This window comes from Microtus pennsylvanicus, chromosome 16, assembly GCF_037038515.1.
Source record: "Microtus pennsylvanicus isolate mMicPen1 chromosome 16, mMicPen1.hap1, whole genome shotgun sequence".
Classification (NCBI taxonomy): domain Eukaryota; kingdom Metazoa; phylum Chordata; class Mammalia; order Rodentia; family Cricetidae; genus Microtus; species Microtus pennsylvanicus.
The window spans coordinates 45,274,644-45,296,808 of record NC_134594.1 but is presented as its reverse complement, the minus strand read 5'-3'; the positions used below and the strand labels follow the sequence as shown (position 1 = coordinate 45,296,808).

Sequence of the window (22,165 nt, the reverse complement as noted above, 5' to 3'; positions counted from 1 at the left end):
AAGCCACTCAATCATCCTTTTCCTGCCAACTTCTGAGAAGAGGACATTCAGCATTTGTTTCTTTCTCCTTCCTCCTGCTCCACTTTTGTGTTGTTACGAAACTCATCCCATTGGGTAAGGCAGGGAATGTCCCACACTCTACTGGATCTAAAGATGGGAGTGTCTTTACACCCTGAAAAAGTCACTGTCTCTGCCGTCATGAACTTGTCAGTTTCCTTTCTCCTGTTGCTTTTCAGACATTCCCAAAGTATCATGTTTTGCTTTAGTATTTTTTCACCTAATATTCCTTATTATTGTGTATTGCTCAATACAGGTTAACTCCTTGGGTTAACTCAGACTTTTTTGCTCATTTATATGCACATGACTTCTACCAAACAGATCAATCATAGACTGAGGATGTCATGTGACCTGTCCCTTTTTGATAAGAGGTTGCATAAGGTGTTTGATTTTGTTATTACATCAACTTCTGTTTGAGTCAAGAGTGTAACATTTGGGGGTGGCTCATTGCTGCAATCATTCCCCAAGATTGATCCTGCCACAGACTTCACAATGCTCTTGGAGGTTAGCCCACTTTCCTCAAGGTAAGATTTAAAACTGTTTTCAAAGCACAGGTATTTTCTTTTCTCACCACCAATTCCCAAACAGATAGCACTTATATATTTAAATGACAGGAATTACCTGGATTCTGGGAACCAGTGTAAACAGTTGCTAATCAATATTCATTCTCAACAATGTCCTTCATGTCAGTATGTGATGGTTCAGGCCATTTCTCTCTTAACTACCTGAGCCAACAAGAGTGGCGATGCCATGCAGCCGGGAAGAAAATGTAACCACACAGAAAGAACTAGGAATTAGATTGATAGTTTTTGCAGCAGACTGAAACGAGGTCCTCACACAAGCTAAGCACAAACTAATTGCACCCGCAGCCCGGGATTTAGAGTTCTTTGATTATCGTTTTGTGCGTTAAAGAAGGCTTTTGAGCAATTCTCTATTGAATGAGCATTCCGAGAGGCTGAAAGTGGTTGATTGCCTAAAACATAACAAATGGAACTATTGGGTTTTTGTCTAGCTTAAATAAGCGCATAAGAGTTCCTCGAAGGGAATGTGCAGCCGTCTCTACCACAGATTCGGCTCCAGTTTCAATTACATTGATTTTATGAATCCATCTGTACAGGGAATGCAGATTCCTGTATCCCGTAATCAGTTATAAAACCATGCAGAAGGAAGGTCAAAAATGCTCTGATTTAATGAAAATAATTCTAAGTTTGGAAAGCATAAATTATGTACACTAGTTCCTAAATGAACAATTGTCTTAATGATCCCTTGTTCTAGCTTTGATTTTGATGTTATGATAAAAATACCCTCAACAAAAAGCAACCAAGGAAGAAAGGGTTTCTTTGACTTACGATTCCAGATCACAGTCCATCTCCCGAGTGAAAGTCAAGGCAGGAACTTAAAACCTGACATCCACAGTCAAGAGCAGAGAGCAGATAGATGCATGGGTTCTCTCTTGACTGCTTGTAGCTTCCTTCAGTCTTTTAAGTTCAGGCCCAGCCTAGGGAATGGTGCTGCCTATACTGAGCTGAGTCAGTTAACAGCAGATCTGTCCACAGGCCAACCCAGACTACAGAATTCTTCAAAGACTATTTGAGGGTGATTCTAGGTTGTGGCAGGTTGACATTTAAAATAATCCTCACAACCATATACACTTCAATACATATGATTACCATATTTAGTTATAAAATATTTTTCCATTATTATATAAAGGTAAAGGATATCTATTATGTAATTGTTACTATTTTCTGTGCCCAGTTTACAATAGAAAAATAGTTAGAAAAATACAAACTATATTAAACAATACGGAAATAGGAATCTTCAATGATTTTATTAGACTTTCCAAACTATGACATAAAGTCCGTAACAATGAATGAGCCATTATAATTATATGTATTATGAAGAAAAAAACAATACTTTGTTCTAACCTAATATTAACATTCTTCTATACTGCCTGAGGTGGAGGAGACCTCTGGATCATTTCAAGTATTTTCAGCAAAATGAAAATGAATATCCAGTAGAAATTGGTCAATACATATTCAATAATTTCTATGATTGTAATCAGACTAGCTCCACAAAACAGTCCCAGCTGACCGCCAACATCGGCTGCAATAAAAATCCATAAAGAATTTACATATTTTTCATGAAACAAAAGTAAACATTGTTATAGTGTACATTATTTGAATCCAATAAGTTGATCATGGCTGACATGTGAATATACATTAATCATTTTGAAATTTAATATAAGGTAATACAAACTAGTAATACCCGACACAGCAGTATTCACACAAATCATCCCCAACAGGAGAAGGTATGAAACTATGTTTCCATGGATTGAATTTAGACTTTGGAAGATCTGAATGCCAGGTAAAACTCTAACTACAATGTAACGTGCCCTCATGAAATGCAAAGCAGACCTGGATCTTGGTACCATACGGTCTTACAGGATCCGTGCTGTTTTTCAAGACAATTTGCATGCAAATTACCCTGCTAGGGTCCTAATTATATTTTGTATTAAGCATTCATCTTGATTCATTTAACCAAAAATATATTTAACACACTGCATTTTAAAAAATGGTCTTAATTTACATTGGCATATACATTCATGTTTGAACAGTTTATAAGGTGCAGTTCTAAGACACAGTGTGCACTCTTATTTTTTCCTTCATCATTGCCACCTCTAAAACCTTCCCTCATTCCCCAGAACTCCTATGAAACCTAATGCCCTAATTGCTTCCACCCATAGAGCCCAGCAACCACCCCTTTGTTTCTCCCCATCCTTGCTCTAGTACTGCCTTCTAAGGAAGATTACGTTTGTTCATAGTCCACCTGCACTTGTCTTTAGGAAACTGATGTGAAGTGTTCTGTGTTTTCTGCAGGACTCTTAAAGAATTGGGATAATTCCTTGCGAACTCGCTCTCATTGGCTCCATCTAAGCTGATGCCTGAACTGAATGTTCTCCCCCTGACTCCTGGGTGTCTTCCTCTAAGTGTATAACTGAAGCTAGGAAATCAGCAGTTGGTTAAAGACTCCAAGTTACAATAGCATATGCTGACAGCGGCCATAAAGGGAATGAATAAGATTGCTTGCTTGGGAACTTTCTTCCCCCCTCCCTGGGGGATGAAGCCCTTTGTGAAAGACCGAAGATTTGAACCTCCTGAAACACTCTACAATAGTCACGTGGTGATGGGAGCAGCCTGAAGGGAAGATAACTAGGTGAAACTCTAGAATCCACATCAGTGGCTGCTTTGGCAAAATCCCGTGTGGTGTAGTCACTGGTGGTTCCTAGGGAGGATAAACACTTGGTCCCTGGTCCCTCGTAAGAGACAGGGCAATTGATCCTTTTTCCTCTACTGATAGCCTAACCAACCCCTAAACAGGAAACAGCTGAGGAAGAAGTCAACAGACTTACCGAGTAACTCAGGGACGCTCACTGCCTTCTGTTGCTGTGTTATCTTATAGTTTAAATCACTATAGTTTATTTCAATGTTCACAAGATTCTCGCTGGGGGTGGAAACAGAATGAACATAGCTTACAGCTGTCACCACTACTTTTAATCCTCGTCATAGATTCAAAAGCTATTTAGCATTGCATTAGATCCAGCATGTATGAGCTCAGTGTTAATTCCTTTAGCATTATCTGGAAGGTACTCTTGCCACGGGGACATTTTGGGGAAAAAAAAACAGCCCCCACATGTTTCTGTACTTCATTCTGAAGACAGTACATGTGATCATCTAATTGTGGCCCATTACATTTATAAATAATTCAATTTGTGACTTTTCCAAGTTGCCTAAATTATCCTGAAGAAGCAGCATCTTTTCCTTGTCCTATTAGTGTAGTAGAGCTGGGCTCACAGATTTTGGTGAGAAATTAAACATGGACCAAAGTAGAAGCTGCCCTGCTGATAAGTGCAATTTCCCATTTACTGTTGACATACTTGAGCAAAGATTTTATTTTATCAATGCCCTCTGTAAACCTTCATATGCATGTCCAGAGTGGTTCAATATGACATTAAAACCTATATTGATACAGTCAAGGGTCCCAACTCTTTTCTTTCTACCAAGACCTCTGCTTTGAATTCCAATCATGTATTTGATTGGTTTTTAGTAATTCCACTTGCTTGTCTAATAATTTAGCATACTCTAACACATTCCAAGGCAAACCCTTGCTATTTTTCATTTAGCACCCCCATGTGGTCTAACAGGAAACCCTGTTTGTGGAACCATCAGCATCTATATAGAGTTCCATTGCCACACACACTAACTACCTCTTCCCATTGCCACCCAAGCCATCCTACTCAAGAGTTTGTTAGAGGTATCTGACTGGAGATTGTGCTTAATGCATACAATTTTCGATACTTCACCTCAGCAAATACCCTCTGCTCTTCATACAATAACTAAGTATTCTTTGACCTGCTGACTCAGGACACTCTGGCTGCTCTCCCTGATACTCCCAGGGAACTCTGAGAAACATCTGCATGGGCTTTCGAGACCAATGGCTGTAGAGTTTGGTTCACTTCTGCTCAAAGTCTTTCCGCAAATCTGAAGGCAAGTCTTTTCTCCTACTACTCTGGATGACTTTCCCTCTATCTTTTCTGTTACAGCATCTAGCATCATTTTATTTAACTTACATACTTATGATCCATTTCCACCGCAATAGAAATATGTCCAATAAGGCGTGGCTTGTAAACTTCATTAAGGAATTCCCATGCCTCCCAAACTCTGAACACCCAACACATGCTTTTTATATATTTGTTAAAATAGCAACAGCGTAAAGATGGACCTAACCAACAGGTGGCTAAATAGTAAATTGTCTCTGCTGTAAAATGAAGTTGAAATCAATTACCACGTGATTTTTAGACAGCAAAAACAATTTTAAGAAAGGGCTCTATTAGCAATGCTTCATGAAACAAGGCATTCTCTAACATATCTAAGGAACATAGCTCTAAACCAATTTCCTTATTGTTTACTGTTTGTGGAGTCAATACTCTAATATACTTAGTTCAAAATGCACCATTAATATGTGTTAATTTCCATTAGTCTAATGTTAGGTAACAGGAAAATGTACGATATTTAAGTAGTTCATCAGATGAAGTTATCATGTTTACAAGTGATAAAACAGCTATCAAAATGAAAGAAGTTACAGTGTTGTCACGAGAATTCAGAAATTTTACTAACGTTCCTGACTTCCTGTTCTCCACTGTGCTCTTAATTTGCACGCAGGCTGATAATACAGTTTAACTTCCCAAGCTGAAATAAGGGGCTAATAGATGATGTAATGACTGCCCCTCACTCTAAAGTCCTATGGGCACTGTTAGCTCAGTGACCTCCAGACTGCCTTCTTCAGCTGACCACTGTGCCATTTCCTGAAACTTCGAGTGTTCAGTAAAGAGAATTTCATGGTAATTATGATTAATTTGTAAGATTAACCAGATTACCTGAGATATTCTTGGCTTTGATTCAATTTCTTCGCAAGAAACTTTAATGCTCTCTGGCTTGGGAAAGTAGAATAGGAAACAGTAGCTGGGTATTCTATTTCTTCACATGACACGGGGCAGCTGGAGTTGTGTGTTCCCATTGTGCACAGCCCCCCGAGCTCAATGTGGTCTGAAAGGAACACGAGAGCAGAGAGTAGCGTACTCAGACAAGACTCCACAATGGGAAGCCTGCGCCTTCTCAGGCACATCACGTCAAAAAGAAATCATTAACTATGCCCACAACCTCAGTCAAGAAGGTTTGTATTTTATTGTTAACCAACCAACAGGACAGAATGTGAATCCTTCATCCACTGAGTCACTGGGGTCAGATCTTCGTTAGGAATGAGAAATTCCAGGACGTTCCTAGATTATTTCTATAAAAGATCAACTGTTTGGATAGAACAGGATTGAGAGTGGTCTGTGCCATGCCCTTTTTGAAAGGAACCCGCAGACATAATTGTGAAGGTCCATGGCTTAAACTACTCTTAACTTTAGACTTGTTGTAAATTGCTGTGAAACACTGTTGACTTATGCTTCCTTGTTTCCTTGTTAGATTCTCAGATGGCCACTGAGGTTCTCTGTTGACCAGGTTGCCACCTTTTTATCTATACCTGCACACTACTACACATTCCTACACCCTCCCACACACAATCTAGCATACCCACATACTCACATGTGCTGTTCCCATACAGACACATGAATGCATGTGCTTTGACACATGCATATACAGTAACACCCTACACATAAACTCATACCCACATGCACGTATTCTGCCACACTCATATGCTCGTGCACACTGTATTCACACAATTGTATGAACAGCTTTGGGATCCTGTTATCCCACAGCCATCTCCAAACAACGACTGTATGCATTTGTTTCCCCAGGCTCTTTCTCTTTCAGCGATTGGAAAACAAACTTGACAATGTAGTTCTTATTCTTTGTTTTCAATGTGGCATTATGGCATTTGTGTAATTGGTTTGGAAACTAAAGAATATAAATCTACTTTATATCCAGACCTTGAAATATTTGATCACCATTTAAAAGAAAAATGTTTCTTCTGCTGTTGCCATCTTAAAGATATTTCTACAATGGGTTAGAAAAGAAAGACTTTAATAGAAGAGTGAAATGGTTAGTTTGGTCTACTTGACAAAGTCTAGAAACACCTGAGAAGGGAATTACAATTTGGTACATTATTTATTGTTTATATTAATTGAGGTGGGAAGTCCCACCCACTCTGGGTGGAACCATTTAAGGGATCTTGAACCACATGAGAAACTAAAGAACAAGTGTGTGTTTCAGTTCACTCTTCTCTGCTCCTCACTGTGGTTGTAGTAAGATCAGTTCTTTTTAGTTCCTTCCGCCTTGATCTCCCCACGGTCACAGACTGTATGGAACCTGGAACCAGGAGTTAAAATAAATCCTTTGTCCCCTGGGGTTGTTTAGGTAAGTTGCTATATTCCAAAATTCAATATTATATTTATATAATTTATATTATATTTATATAATATATCAATGATTTAAAAACAAAGTTACATATATGGAACAAATTGTACAAAAGCATAGAATATAATAATAATTTGGGGTCTATGCAAAGTTTAGGCAAAATAAATTTGCTTAGGTTGTCAATGCGTAAGACTGTAGTTGTGATTTTCTTTACACAGTTATGTGACACATGTGTTTAATTAAATGAAAGAATGTTCTTAAAATATAAATGATTTTCACCTGCATTTTATATGAACATTTGATCAAACTGTGAAAATGTTTCAGTACTCAAATAAAATGAAGACTATTTAAAAGACTTGGAAAGAAACCCCTGAGCACCTGCTGGCACTCTGTCATCCTGTGCCTTTAACAGAGATTTCCTATAGTCAGAGGGAATTTTACAGGTGTTTATATAGTGAGTGCTATGGATTTTTTTAAAAAAATTTTATATAGCTTTTCTTTTTCATCTTCAGGATATCCAGAGTTATTTATATTGTAACTAAACTACTTAAATATAATCCTTGAAAGTTGCGGAATATTCCCTATACACTGTATGAATATTTGTCACTGTGGTTAGTTTAATAAAGAAGCTGACTGGCTAATACCTGAACAGAAATAAGGTTAGGCAGGAGAGCCAAACAGGTAACGTTGGGAAGGAAAAGGAAGGAGTCTGGCATAGTGAGCAGATGCAGAGAAGATGAACATGCTGTACTGAGAAAAGGTACCAAGCCACAGGGCAAAGCATAGATAAGAAATATGGGCTAAATTAAATATAAGAGTTAGCTAGTAATAAGCCTGAACTATTGACTGAGCATTTGTAATTAATATTAAGTCTCCATGTTGGTTATTTGGGTACTGAATGGTGGGAAAAAATGTCTGCCAACAGAAAGTAAAACAAACCACTTACCAATGATAGGAGATACACAGTTGTAGTATTTTAGTAGATTGCATTCGACACCATTTCCTTAAAAACAGTAATTGTAACATATAAAGGGTTTTCTTGAAATAAAATTCTCCCATTAGAAAAGACAATAAAGCTTTGAAATGTGAACTTATCTGGATAGGTGATTTGGGGGATCAATTCTGAACATTGTTATTTGAGTTCACTGGATGTATTTGAGGATGCATTTGACTGAATTCAGAATCTCAAACATTCTAAGTTCCTCCAGCTCCGAGACAGCCACCTCCAGTACTGAGCTACATATGGGCCCCAGGTTTTTTTTTGTTTGTTTGTTTTGTTTTTCAAGACAGGTTTTCTCTGTGGTTTTGGAGCTTGTCCTAGAACTAGCTCTTGTAGACCAGGCTGGTCTCGAACTCAGAGATCCGCCTGCCTTTGCCTCCCGAGTGCTGGGATTAAAGGCGTGCACCACCACTGCCTGGCTAGGGCCCCAGGTTTTTGATAAAATCAGCAACACAAATTAGAAGTATATTATTTTTCTGTATCATCTTTATCCATCCTTCATATGGACATTTATTCTTCAGAATATAAACATGCAAACATGTCACAATCTAGAGACAGGAACTGTTGAGAAGACCACTATTTTTGGGTCCTTTTCATTTGTCCCCTCAAGTCTTTATATTTTTTAAATGTTTGTAAATCTTAATTTTTACAATTGCTTCCACAATTTTATCTCATTTTATCATGTTCATAATCTTGTGATTTAAAAATTATCACTTTCCAGATGAACTAAGCTCCAGGTGACTTGTACTAGACCATGTTAGAGAAGCCTTGGGGTACTCTATCTTGTATCCTGCTACCTCTGAATATTATATATTAATAATAAACAATAATATATCTTTACACACATTGATTAACCCCCTTTAGGGTAGCAGTTATCTACGAGTTGCAATTTTGTCAAATGTCAAATCTCTATCTCCAAAAATATATACTACAATTCATAATAGTTGCAAAATTACAGTTATGAAGTAGTAATGAAAATGTTATGATTGGGGTCACGACAACATGAACTACATTTAAGGGTCACAGCACTAGGAAGGTAGAAAAATGCTGTAGGGGGTTGGATTAGGCCATGTAGGTGATAGTGTTTGTTATGTATCTGGCTGTAAATCTTGAGACAAAGAAAAATCAATTTATAGTCTACCTAAGTTTATTCCCTAAGCCGATTTTAAAACCATGGCCTTTTTATGTAACCAGGTATTTCTTTGTTGGTATAACACAAGTGGTCTGAGGTTAGCCACAATGTTTATTCAATAATCTTCACAATCTTGAAGAGACTGGACAATGTTCACAATGCCTGTGAGGCTGAAGAAGACTGCGCTCCAAATTTAGGAAGTTTAAAAGACAAGGATGAGGAGGGTAAGGAGGGTAAGGAAGGAAGGAAAGGAAAGAGCAAGGGAGAGAAAGGGAACCCTGGAGAGAGGGAGAGAGGGAAAAAGAAAGAACAAGAAGTAGGAATGGTGTGCTAGGGCACTTTTCATCTTTCCTTTGTTTGTTGTAATAATATTTCCGTGAGCCTTTATTTAGATAAGATAGAGATGAAGTAGGTCGTAGATAGAGGGGTGGGGGAAGCATATGTCCACCCACAGACAGAGAGACACTGAGCACTCTAGAGACGCTACAGATTTATTCTCCCCATGGCTATTTCTCTAATAACTCATCTCTTTATGGACATGCTAAGAAAAGGCAATAGGATAAATATAAATCAAATTGTTCCTCATTTTTATAGATTTTATCTATGTTTTCTATTACTTTTTTATCCTCAGGACCCTGCTCAGCAGGACACATTTTTTCCATGTTATAGGAAGTACAGAGAGATGTGGCATCAGGTAGATGAGAAAGTATTAAATCAGACCCAAGGTTTAAGCTCTGCTCAGTGATTGCCTGAGGGATCCCGTGGTCCTAGAAATGCCCGAGACTGTGCACAAAGAAGTCTTGGAAGTTTTTTTTTTTCCCCCACAGCCATAAGGCGAAGAGTTTCCCCAACAGTGAGATCTTTAAGGCCTGCTATACGCATACATAACCTAGTTTTAAATTTCAAATTACAAAACCCTTGACATCCATTAATTTTAAGCTATTTGAGAACATCTGACTTTAACCTTCTAAGAATTGAGGACCTACGCCGACAGCATCATTTTTCTCCCCCAGAAACCTCTGCTACTTCCATGCTTCCAAATGGGCTGTGATAAAGGTGGCGAGTGGGCCATTTTCCAGTCTAGCCTTCCGGGAGCACGGAAAGCAATTCAAGGATGCACTAAATCGTAAGCTTCGAATTTAGCCATGTGGGAAAAGCTGCCAGTCTATCTACCTGGAAGCATGAAGGGCAGGCATCCGCACAGCCTCTGTATATGCTGGGCTTTGCACTCCTTCAGACAGCTGTAGGTGTTGTAGGTGGTGAAGCTCTTCAGCTTGATGTCAGGCTTGCACTCCCCCCACGGGTATTCCTGGTGGACTGTCTGAAGACGACAGGACAGATGCCAGGTTAGGAGACAGAATTCGGTTAGTCCACGTTTTCCATTAAAGGATGCTCTACACTTTGGCTTATATCTCAGCATTTTTAAAATTTCTTTTCGATACACTAGGTTTACCCATTTGTCCACGCAATTATCTTGAAAGCCCCTGAAGGCCATTCTAACCTCAGCCTTTAAACCTTCACCCTAAATGTCAATGAAAGCATCATAGGCCAACCATTGTAAAAATTAAAATAAGGAAAAAATATTTATGCAAATGTTATGCTGCCATATTACTCAGGTTGCTCAAAAACCAACCGATATGACAAAAATTAATTCCTTATTGAGCAACTGCTACTGAACATGCAACAAACAAGTACTTTGCTTTCTTTATGTTACCTCATTTGTAAACATCTCGTCTCTAGAAACGAAAAGTTATTCATTGGCCACCAGGACAGGGAGTGGATGCAAATTTAGAATGTTAAGGAAGCTCATGAGTAAAGCTTGGCATGTGGAACCCCAACCACATGACGTGTCTCCATGGCTGATCCTCTTTCCCTGTCACGTGGAACCCACCTCATGACGTGTCTCCATGGCTGATCCTCGTTCACTGTCACGTGGAACCCCCACCACGTGACGTGTCTCCATGGCTGATCCTCTTTCCCTGTCACGTGGAACCCACATGACGTGTCTCCATGGCTGATCCTCTTTCCCTGTCACGTGGAACCCACCACATGACGTGTCTCCATGGCTGATCCTCTTTCCCTGTCACGTGGAACCCACCACATGACGTGTCTCCATGGCTGATCCTCTTTCCCTGTCACGTGGAACCCACATGACGTGTCTCCATGGCTGATCCTCTTTCCCTGTCACGTGGAACCCACATGACGTGTCTCCATGGCTGATCCTCTTTCCCTGTCACGTGGAACCCACATGACGTGTCTCCGTGGCTGATCCTCTTTCCCTGTCACGTGGAACCCCCACCACGTGACGTGTCTCCATGGCTGATCCTCTTTCCCTGTCACGTGGAACCCCCACATGACGTGTCTCCATGGCTGATCCTCTTTCACTGTCACGTGGAACTCACCACATGACGTGTCTCCATGGCTGATCCTCTTTCCCTGTCACGTGGAACCCACCACATGACGTGTCTCCGTGGCTGATGCTTTCACTTTTTTTTATTCTTTGCAGATGGCTTCACAGAGGAAACATTCAATTCTGAAGCTGACTTTGTGGTCCTGTTCTGATTGCTATCTGAAGTTACCTTGGATTTAATAGGCTTCCCTGTGCTCACTCAGGTTTTAGGTAGGAATCTACTGCTTTTAACTACAGAAGAGCCTCCAGAGAAAGAAAAGGAATCTGAAATGCGGTGTTGGCCCTTCTAGCCATTAGTTTAAAAGCACAGGAGAAAGGGGTCTCCCATGAAAAAGTTATTTGCATGTTTAATGCAGCCATTACCAGCTAATCCCCTCTCTCCCCACATCTTACCTTCAGTTGGCGGATGGTCACCCGTGAGTGCATGCCCACAGGAGAAGACAGGCCTAAGCCATCAAACTGTGGTTCCTTCTTTGGTGAGTGAATGACAAAGATGATCCCGGCATCAGCAAAACCAGGCAAGGGGTTATCAGTAAATTCCTCCTGAAGGGAACACATGTGTGCACACACACACTAGTTATACAGGAGTTCAAGGTCTGGGTTCATCAGCTCATGGTGTATTTGAATTCCTAAGGTCAGTTCTATCATATTAACCTTCATACTACTGTGTGTGAGAGGTGTGGAAATTTGATAGCTAAGACACCCTTTTCCGGGTGGTGTCACAGAGATTTCTCCTGAGTGTGTGCTCAAGTACACCCACACCCATGTCAGTTGCTCCTGAGTAAACCCACAAGCACAGTAGTGTCATCTGAGGACCTCACTTCCTGTCCATCTCATCTCCTAGCTGCGGATGACCTCACTTCCTCTGACCCTCTCATTTCCTAGGTGCCTTTCCTTGCCTCTTTTCTCACTGCAGGTATCTTTGTAATTAAACCTTGTTTAAAATTCAAATTTCTTCAGTAATTGGGAAAACCAATGCTTTTACTTTAACAACTTTAATATATCCATCTATATCAGGTAAAGATATTAACACGTATATTGCTAGTGATGCTACAGTTTCAGGACATAAGGAAAAGGCTGGATGTGTGCATATAAGATTCTGCAGTGAATTAAGTCCACTATTGTGTAACTTGATAAAACCTTTTAAGAAGCATTGGCCATGTTCCTTTACAGAACTATCTAGGTGCCATTTGTTTATAGAACATTACATTTGTAGGTTTTAATTATGCTATACAAATTTTGAATTTTCCACTAATAAAAATGCATAATTAATGTGTAAAATAACCCTAGGGCTATTATCTAAATTTAAATATTAAGGAAATATTTTCTGAACACAGCATTGTGTTCGGGCATAAATGATTTCGAGTGAGTCACAGGAGGAAATTATAAAGATATCAACAGAATTTCTTTAAAAGCAGCTGTGACCTCATTCATGCTTATGGGAGATGCAGCAATTTGTTGCGATTCAAGATGAGGAGGTCATCTTTCTCTGCCTTTCATTGTGTCTCCTTGAATACTCTACCAGCATGGCAGAATACTGATCTACAGACCCTTGGTAGCAGAGGGCAGGTACGGGGGCTATTCTCCCAGCACCTTTGGAGTAACAGCAAGGCAATTCTTAGATGCTGGGACACCTGACTCCTAGGTTCAAACCCAACTTCATGGGCCAGTTATAAACAGCATCCACAAACAAAACAAAGCAATGAACAACGAGGCTTAGGAAAAGGTATTTGTGGGTCTTTTCTCCTTTTCGGGGGACAATTCTATGATGAACCCAATTTATATATAGAGAGTTCTTCTCAAAACATTTTTCCATGTCCAGATGAAAATCCTACTACAATTGTGTTTAATGATAATATCATTAGCTGTATATAAGGTACAACAGACTCCATTTCTGTACTCCACTGCATCTGCTTTCTGCAGCTCTAAGACAACAGGAATCCACAGTTCAGGAGCAGGTAGAGCAAACTGTCAAAGGGTGAAATGAACTCAACTGGTGGGATTTGACAGAAAAATATTGTTACTAAAATGGAGTCCTGTGCACTTGGTCCCTTTTCAGCCCAGATTGGAACGAAGTGAAGCAGATACCTGATGGACATTGAAGAGCAGCTTTAAGCCTCTTCCAGACAAGCTCACTTTATTCTTGCTTTGGAAATTCTCACCGTGGTTAAAAGTAAAGCAATTTCCGTATTCAGTAAAGACGTGTTTGAAATCCTCCAACACAAAAACAAACCAAACAGAACACAGTCAGTGGAAAACTTTTCAATGCCTCCAGTTCCAATCACTCTACCATTTTCTATACTTGCAAATGCTTATTTGAGGATGCTTATTATATAAAAAAATGGTAGTCTGGCAATTTATGCATGTATTTGATTAACAGCTTACACTTGTAATGAACATTTAAGTAAATTCACATGTTTTTAAATGAAACATTTTTACATCTAAGCATTTTTTAAACAAAACTTAAAAGTAGCTTCTTTTATTTTTTTTTTCAATGACTCACAGAAACAGGTGTTTAGACTTTGGTGAAAGGCCTCAATGCCCCTACTGACAAGTCACTGCTCCTTCCTGTGTTCTCCGTGGGGCAGTCACTTTCCCTCCCCCCATTGACCTCCTGTGATCACTGTCCCATCCTTCCCAGAGATGTGCACTCTACATAAGCCGGGATGCTCTGCACACCCCAAGTGGTCTAGGACCAGATGATGAGCCTCTCATTGGATCCTCTCACCTGGGTTCTTGAGTGCTAAAGTGTCACTGTAAGAAAGTTATTGGTGACTGAAGTTTTGGCTCTGTGGGGAGATGACATACCAAGACAGACAGGGAAAGTTGTGGGACGGGAAACAGAACAAAAGAAAGCCTCATGACAGAATTTTCTGTTCTTATGTTACCCAGTTAACAAAAGCAATTCATATATTTTGCTTCACAGGTTATTAGATTTGGGTTTCTGTAATGTATGTTATCACTAGGGAAAAATTTCTCAGGAGTGAATTTAAAGATATTAGCAAAAACAAAGCAAGGAAGATGAGCCCCTTTAGAGGTGAGCGTTCAGGCCATCCCTGCTACTCATCGTCACCCCTGTCCACACCTAGTATTTACCGTGTGCCTCTCAGAATGCTGATTGTCTTGGACTATGAATTTGATATTCCCTTTGAGTCCCTGTCATAGAATAAGGAACCGTAAATGTACGCAGGCAATAAGAGATCAGATTCCAGGCACAGTCGTAGATGAGTTGTATCAGTAATTGAAACAGAATTTGAGATGTGTTCCACGTGGATAGGAAGCTCACTGTGTATATTGTGCATGTTACATATAATTCTTAGTGGAAGACTGGAAGACTCACTTCTGTGTACTCCCCACCCCCCAAGATGCCACTATCTTAACTCTGTGGTAGCTGCGTAAGGGGGAAGAGAAATGCTTTCTTCAAATATGGTGTTGAAAGATAAGGAAAAATTACAGCAACCTATTGTGTTTTGTTCTTTTACTTTGAAAAAAAAAACTGCTTCAAAAAAGGTCTTAAAAACCTTTCGTCATATCTATCACTTTCTCTAGCCACCCCGTGGGTGTGCACGTGTGTGTGAGGGTTGTATGTATGTGTGTGTGCATACTATGTACTCTCATCTGTGATGTCTAAGCACAACTTTGAGTGCCCCAATATGTCACTTTCCACATTCTTTCCTGGACTTGTATTCAATTCAGCTCCCCCATGCTTCCTACCTCTGCTGCCTGCAAGCACACGGACCACCAGGTGTAAGGTTGCTGGGTTTAAACTCGATCACCATGCCTGTACACCAAAGCAATGCTTTTACCCCCTCAGCCATCTCTCCAACCCCGTATATAACACTTCTTGAAAGAAGAAATTTGTCTCACTTGGATCCCACATCTCTTGCTATTATTATAATGCAGATATTAGGAAAGCTAAGGAAATGTACTTAAACAGGTTGATTTCTCAAGACTATTTTATTTGAGCTTAGAACAGAATAAAACCATAGTCTACTATATCTGATTAGATTTGGATAGTCAATCATTACCTTTGGACCACATGGTTTTCCAAAAAATTTACAGTCCAACAAAGTGTCCCGATTGAGATAAAAACCATTGTTCTTGACAAATTCTGTAATGCTGAAGTTTTGGTGACTTGTAACAAAATCTAAGGTCTCTGGAGAGTGAGTGATGTTGCCACTAATTTCCTGAAGGCGGAGGACTTTGGAAACTACATCCCATAAGAAGAAAATGATGCCAAATTTTGATACAGCCTCTGCCTGGAATCTATTTGAAGGAATTAAGGCATCAGTTAGAATGTAAAAACAATTTTCTCAAAGATAGAAACAAGGTGAAACTACATTCGTAAATGATTATATTTGTTAAGTATTTTCCACTGTACATCTTTAGATTTTTATATGCATGCCTTTCATGCCTTCAAAATGCAGTTAATGGTTTCATATTTTAATTTTATAAAACCTTGAAGTGATCAGCTTTCATCTCTTCTTGTCCTACAGCACAGAGGGCAATGGGTGGTCCATTCTTGGTAGGGTTACGCCATGCAGGACATGGTTTGCATGTCATTCTAGAATCTTATGTTCTAGACTTGGTCATTTGTGAAACTTAAATTTGCTTTAACTGATCTAATAAAAGTAGAATTTAGATATTTATTAGAGGGATAATATGTGAATATGTTGTGTAGTGTTTAGGAAAGTTGAACATGCCTGGGTTACCTTGAGCATAATACTCTCCAACTCTATTCCCAATAGAAGCAAAAAGTTTTCCGTTTTAATGCTGAATATAAGGCTTTTTTGTGTGCAAATGTGCACAGCTTTGCTAGCCATTCATCAACTGGTGAGAGGCACAGCTTTCACCCTGAATTAATCACTCTGCAGCTGCGATACCCTATAGAGGCCATGAGGCAATGCCTGTCATGGATTCTTCTCAAAATGACTATACAGTGAGATTAAAGAACCAGTCTTTCTGTGGGTGGCACACATACAGGGAATTATGAAATTCTTCAGCTTAAAATATTCTCATAAACTATATTTGTTACAATAATGAAAGTTGAGACCATATTAGTAATTTCAGAACATTAAATTATAAAGCCTGGCACTATTAAAAATAAAAATAAAGTTTTTATAAGATAATATTCAGCATAAAAATAGTCTTGCACTGAGTTTATTTTCAACCTTTAATATACTTTTTTAAAAAAACTATTAAGTTGTTGCTGGCTGGGAATTATAAGGTCAAAAGAAAAATGTCCTGGAAATCCATGGGGAATTCAGCAATGATATTTAGCAGGAATCTGATACAGAGCTATTATATAGATTGGTTCCAAATAAGAAGGCCATGAATAAGAGCTCATTTTCCAGAATCTATTCTACAACTTATTTTTTGTGACTGAGTCAAATATACCTTTCTGAGACTAGTTCTTGTCTGTACATGGCTTTCTGTAAAGAAACAAAATTGAAGTTAATGGGTATTTTTAACAGACTAAGTGAAGCAGATCGGCAACGCCAGCGGGCATTTATAAAACATATGGAGACTATACTGTGCGTGACATTGAGTGTACTGAACACGAAGACACTAAGAGGCCGATATTGATGGAGTCATTGACAACTTTGCATTACCCTTTAAATGGAAATGCAATTGATTCTAGGAAATATTGCAACTGATAAGAATGTATGTCCTTCAAAAACAATGTATTATAGGATTCTTAAAATTTCATTCTTTCTTTTCATCTTCAGCATCTTTAGACACACATTTTCTACTTCAAAACATGACTGTTAGTGGGAAGAACTGTGCCAGTAAGGCCAGGGTAGGGTGAGCCTGTGGTATCAACTCTAACCTACACACACACACACCGGGCCCCCATGGGAAATTAAAATTTTTCAATCCCTTCTTAGATATCATGAATTCCGTAGCAACATTTTTAGCTATCAATATCTGTTGCGGGAGGTCCTTCTGCTTTTCCAGCCTATAGCCGCTGAGATATCAGACACATGGGAATCAAAGAGCTGGACATCCCCAGTGTCTAAGTTACACTCATATTAAACCCCTGCCGCGTGAACCTGAGTGGAGAGAACATGCTGCCAGCCTCAGCCTGAGTCTCTCAGGACACACTGGAAGCCCTGGCTGGGAGGTGAGGCTCTGCCCCATGGACCTAGGTTGAGATAATATGTTGTCTGTCTGAATCTCCCAGGACACATTCTGACTGGGAGGTGAGGCATGGGAGCTTTGGGTTTCTTGCCCAAATCCACCAGGAGGCAACTTTTGTCACGTTGAGACAGGGGAGGATGAGAAGGGAGAAGACCTGACTAGGCTGTGCAGACCTTCACTGTACAGAACATGCACAGACAGTGAAAAAATACCCCTTTCCTGACAGATCACACATCTTAGGCTACACTTCCTTCAGCGTAATTTCTGAAAGCGTTTCTGCCCACTCATTACAGATGATTGTCTGGGAACAGTGACTGCAGATCTCCTCACATGGTCCTTCTGGTGTCTCTGCTTCTTTCAAGTCAAGGGTCCCTGCAAACCAGCCTTGCCTTTGTCAGAATGCATGTGGTTTAAATATTGTGAGGCAATGAACACTGAGGAGGTTTTCTAACACATGAATGAATAAATTGAAGCTCTGAAGTATTGCTGGTCACACAAACCCCTTAGAACATGCTGTGTCTCTAATACTTCTTCTAGACATCCCATCATATTACCGTGCAAACATATTTCCATGTATTATGCTTAGAACCCTTGTTCATTTTCTTGGAGGTGCCAGCTGTCTCAAACACTCCACATAGAATACGTGGGTACGCATCTATATTGTGTTTGGTAATTACTCAATTTCATAAGGTTTCCCGTCGCTCGTTAGCATACTTGAGTTCAGGGCATCATTACATCTACTGAAACATGGAACTTGGTACTTGCAGCAGAAGGAAAGATGGGGAAAGGGAAAATATGACTGGATGAAGACATTAGCACGGTTCGTTTTATATTTGTACCTTAAGTTCAATTTAAAATTTTCAGTGCTTTTACTTAGGCTAAATGCTGCATCAGAACATATGTAAATTGTCAAAATAAATTTGCCAAAATTAAATAAAAACCACAATTAAAGCAATGAGTCTCACCTATTCAAGTTACAGAATGTCACAGCTGGGAACTCGATTTTTTCCACATACTGCACCTCTACAGAGGTTGTGGTGGGCCATGTGAAGAAGTTGACCAAGCGACTGTAGATTTGCCACACCACGAGTGAGACAGAGCCCAGCACCACGGACAGCCAGATCGCCTTGCGAACCCTGCTCCGGTTCTGGGCAATGTTGTGGATTCCGTGAAAGGAAGTGGAGAGGGCAAACTGGTGATCAAACTTCTTCCGGTCATCTGGAGATGGCAGTGGCCTCTTGGAGAGGTAGCGCTTTATTTTTCCTAAGAGTCCTAATGCTCTCAATATAATCAGATAAAAACAAGTCCATGAGTTAGGAGAACTACACTATTCATAAACACTCCAATTTACAAATGATGAAATAGGTTACCTCTAACAAGTCATTCATAAAGGCCGCAGAATCATTGGCATTGGATGACTTATTTAGGGGCAGTAAAAGTGCCGACTAGGCGAACCTGCTGGTAATGTGCTAATGCCATCTGGAGACAGCTCTGGTGAGGGAAGAGGCATTGGTGGCAGGAGCATTAGGGTTCATTGTTGTGAGAGCTCACAACTTTTAAAAATAGCCCTTGTTGTAATTATTCTTTCTCCCTGGAGAATCCGAGCTCCTTGGGATGGGTTAAGGCTTATTCTGAGTAGTCATAAGTTAAAAATGATCAGTTCCTCAGCTAGTCTTTGTCACTGTGTGGTGACTTTTGGTGTTGTGACTTCCATGCATTGTATGCTTTGTACCAAGCTGCTTTATCCCTGGCTTGGCAAATCAGAATGTTTACAGTTCAGTGGTATGACCAGCTTCCATTCTTTAGAATGTAGCCACCCAGAATTTCCCTTGGGTTAATTTCGTTTTGACCTGGAGATAGAAGACGAAAATCCTCTGACAACTTAAGAGGATGAGGTCCATCTGCAATTGGAGAAGTCAACTTCTGGCCTAGGTCTCCTCTCTTGTAACCTAGGCAACGTTAGCCAAGTTTCTCATTCTCCTGCTGCTTCTATTAACAGACAGCACAACAGCACCTGACTGGCGACTTTTCATGTTAGTGCGATGCTTCTCGGTGTATTACATAGACAGCAAGACGTAGTCAACATTATTAAATACTTTTATTTTTCTAGTAGTCATGCAGAAAATGGTTAAATATTCAGAGTTTTAAGAAATGATTTCAAGTTCTCGTTTAAGAAACGAGTCCTTGGACAAGAGACGCTAGCTGGCTGTCTCTTAGTGGGTAAGGTGCTTGCTAAGCAGTCCTGTTGACCCGAATCATATCTTCGGAACCCATGAAAAGGTGGGAGGAGAAAACCAAGTACACAGATTTTTCCTCTGATCTCTATATGTGCAGTAGCACCCAGGTATACTCATCCTGTGTCTTACATACACACACTACTTATAAAAATAGCAACACAAATCTCAAAGAAAAAGATTCAATCTTAAAAGCTTACTAAATCCTCATAAAGTTTTTAAATCTTTGCTCCAATTCAATAAGCATCATTTGTCAACTATCGAGTATTAATTTTTCCTCCAAAAGGTTCTTATTTACCATTAGTTTTTAATACCTTTCTAGTTTCTAATTGGTGAGTTACAATTGTTTTCAGTTTGAAATAACGAATGATAATGGTATTTATCTACATTTTCTGGAGTCCCTCATTTCACGCATAGTGCACCAACACTTAGAAATAATGTTATGATGATGAAGCCACTACAAACTTTGTAGTCACGTTTGTATCAATACCAGTTACTGGAATTGCAACATAACCTATAACAATATCGTATGATGTTTTAGTATCAGATCACCCAGCACATATAAGAACATCTGGAACTGTAAAATCAGAAGGCCAGGAAAACAAACTTATTATCAAAATAATTTTAATTGTGAACAATTTTCTAATCATTGCTTGGAGGCATTTATGAAGACTTTAGACTTGAAATGCCAACTCAACAGCTGGGCAGCTTCCACCTTTCCTACCGAAGTGATCTTGGTTGTTGCCGAGAAGAGTTAACCTAGTGGAAAGCTCCTGGCCAGGCCAAGTGTGGCCGGCTGCAAACACTACCCCAAATGAGACACTAAAGGCTTACCTTCAGACACCAGACCATTTCATAAAGACATCCTCGCTGATGGTTGTGTGAACCTTACTGAAGCATTTTCTGCTATTTATTAGAGATGCCCTAGTTTGTCAATGATGAAAAGTAGAACTGCAGGACAACATCTGTCTAGGAGCCCACAGCCTACAGTGTGGCTCCACCAATCCCCACGGCCAAGGCGTTGGACTTCTCACAGATCTCTGTTCCACCCAGTGCACCTATGCAAATTTTGGATTCCTGATCCAGAAGGCTGACCATCACAGAAACAGTTTAGGAACACCAAACAAATACTAACAAACGACTCTAGCATATAACAATATTTCCACATTTTTTGAATCCTTATAAGCTACTCTTATTTCCCAAACAGTATTTTTTTATCCTGAAACTCGCATCTGTTACTGTGAATACTACTGGGGGTCCCGTTTTCCAACATAAACCCCTCTCTGCTTATCTCTGGTCTTGAGGGATGGAAGCTGTCGTTGCTGGAACATTTCCTACCTTTCTCAGCATGTGTCTTGGGTTTCTCAGTGTGTTCCATTTTGTTTTTTGCTCTCAGTGATCGCTAGCCCTCTGGGTGTATCCAATTTCTATCAATAACAATATTCATTAGGGGCCCTTTATATAAAACACTGCAGCTGAGGCTGTAAAATGTGGGAGCGATTTAAATATTTGTGTTGCTATGTTCAGCCTCATAAAGCACTTAATCTGGGAATCAACAGCGGTTGACAGAACCAGCCACGGGCATTTACAGACTGGCAGGAGCCACTGGAGACTGGAAACGAGAAAGCGTCACCGAGAACCCATTTCCTAAAGAAAACCTGGCCACACGGGTGGGTGCTCAGGTGGTGAGCCCCCCACATTTTACTTCTTAGTTTCAGCTCTATACAAACCAAGTTGAGGGGAGTGTGTGTGTGTGCGCGCGTTCATGTGCATGTGCTTAGATGTATCTTTGTTTTGCAGTTCTTTTATGAGACAAAACCGCTTTTAATTAGTGACAAATGCATAAAAAACTATAAGATACTAACTAAAATCAGCTTTTTCATATTAGCACTTTTGAGAACTTACTTTTGTTAAATAAACTTCAATATGAATTCGCGTGTATAAATGTTGCCATCTGTTGACCACGTTCTGTAATTGCATGCATCTCTACTGCAGTCTGTTGATATTGTCATAATATTTCACAAACATCTATTCACTTCAACATAATTACATTGGACACCTATTTAGAAACCTCATTAAGTTGAAACAGAGCTAGTATGGAGGCAGAATAAGAGCCCTCGGGTGATGGAAGGGCAGGAACTTGGGTGATCCTTCTCTATTCACTTCCTTGAGGACTAAGCAGGCTGAATCCTGCGAGATGAATTCCTCAGAGAAATCTCTTTGGGGTTAAACTGCAGACTGGGATACAGTCGCAGACTTCAGGTCCTCCTGACA

At 39.8% G+C, this 22,165-nt stretch overlaps 1 protein-coding gene across 1 annotated transcript; it reads right to left on the bottom strand.

Moving 5' to 3' along the window:
* Positions 1-1,999: 1,999 nt before the first annotated feature.
* On the bottom strand, positions 2,000-21,269 carry Asic5 (acid sensing ion channel subunit family member 5). The gene is made up of 10 exons (XM_075950898.1): positions 21,230-21,269; positions 18,623-18,929; positions 15,545-15,782; positions 13,605-13,730; positions 11,910-12,059; positions 10,280-10,427; positions 7,921-7,977; positions 5,492-5,660; positions 3,467-3,558; positions 2,000-2,160 (listed from the first exon to the last, which is right to left on the bottom strand). The coding sequence occupies exons 1-10, from the start codon at positions 21,267-21,269 to the stop codon at positions 2,000-2,002; spliced, it is 1,488 nt and encodes a 495-aa protein (XP_075807013.1).
* Positions 21,270-22,165: the final 896 nt, after the last annotated feature.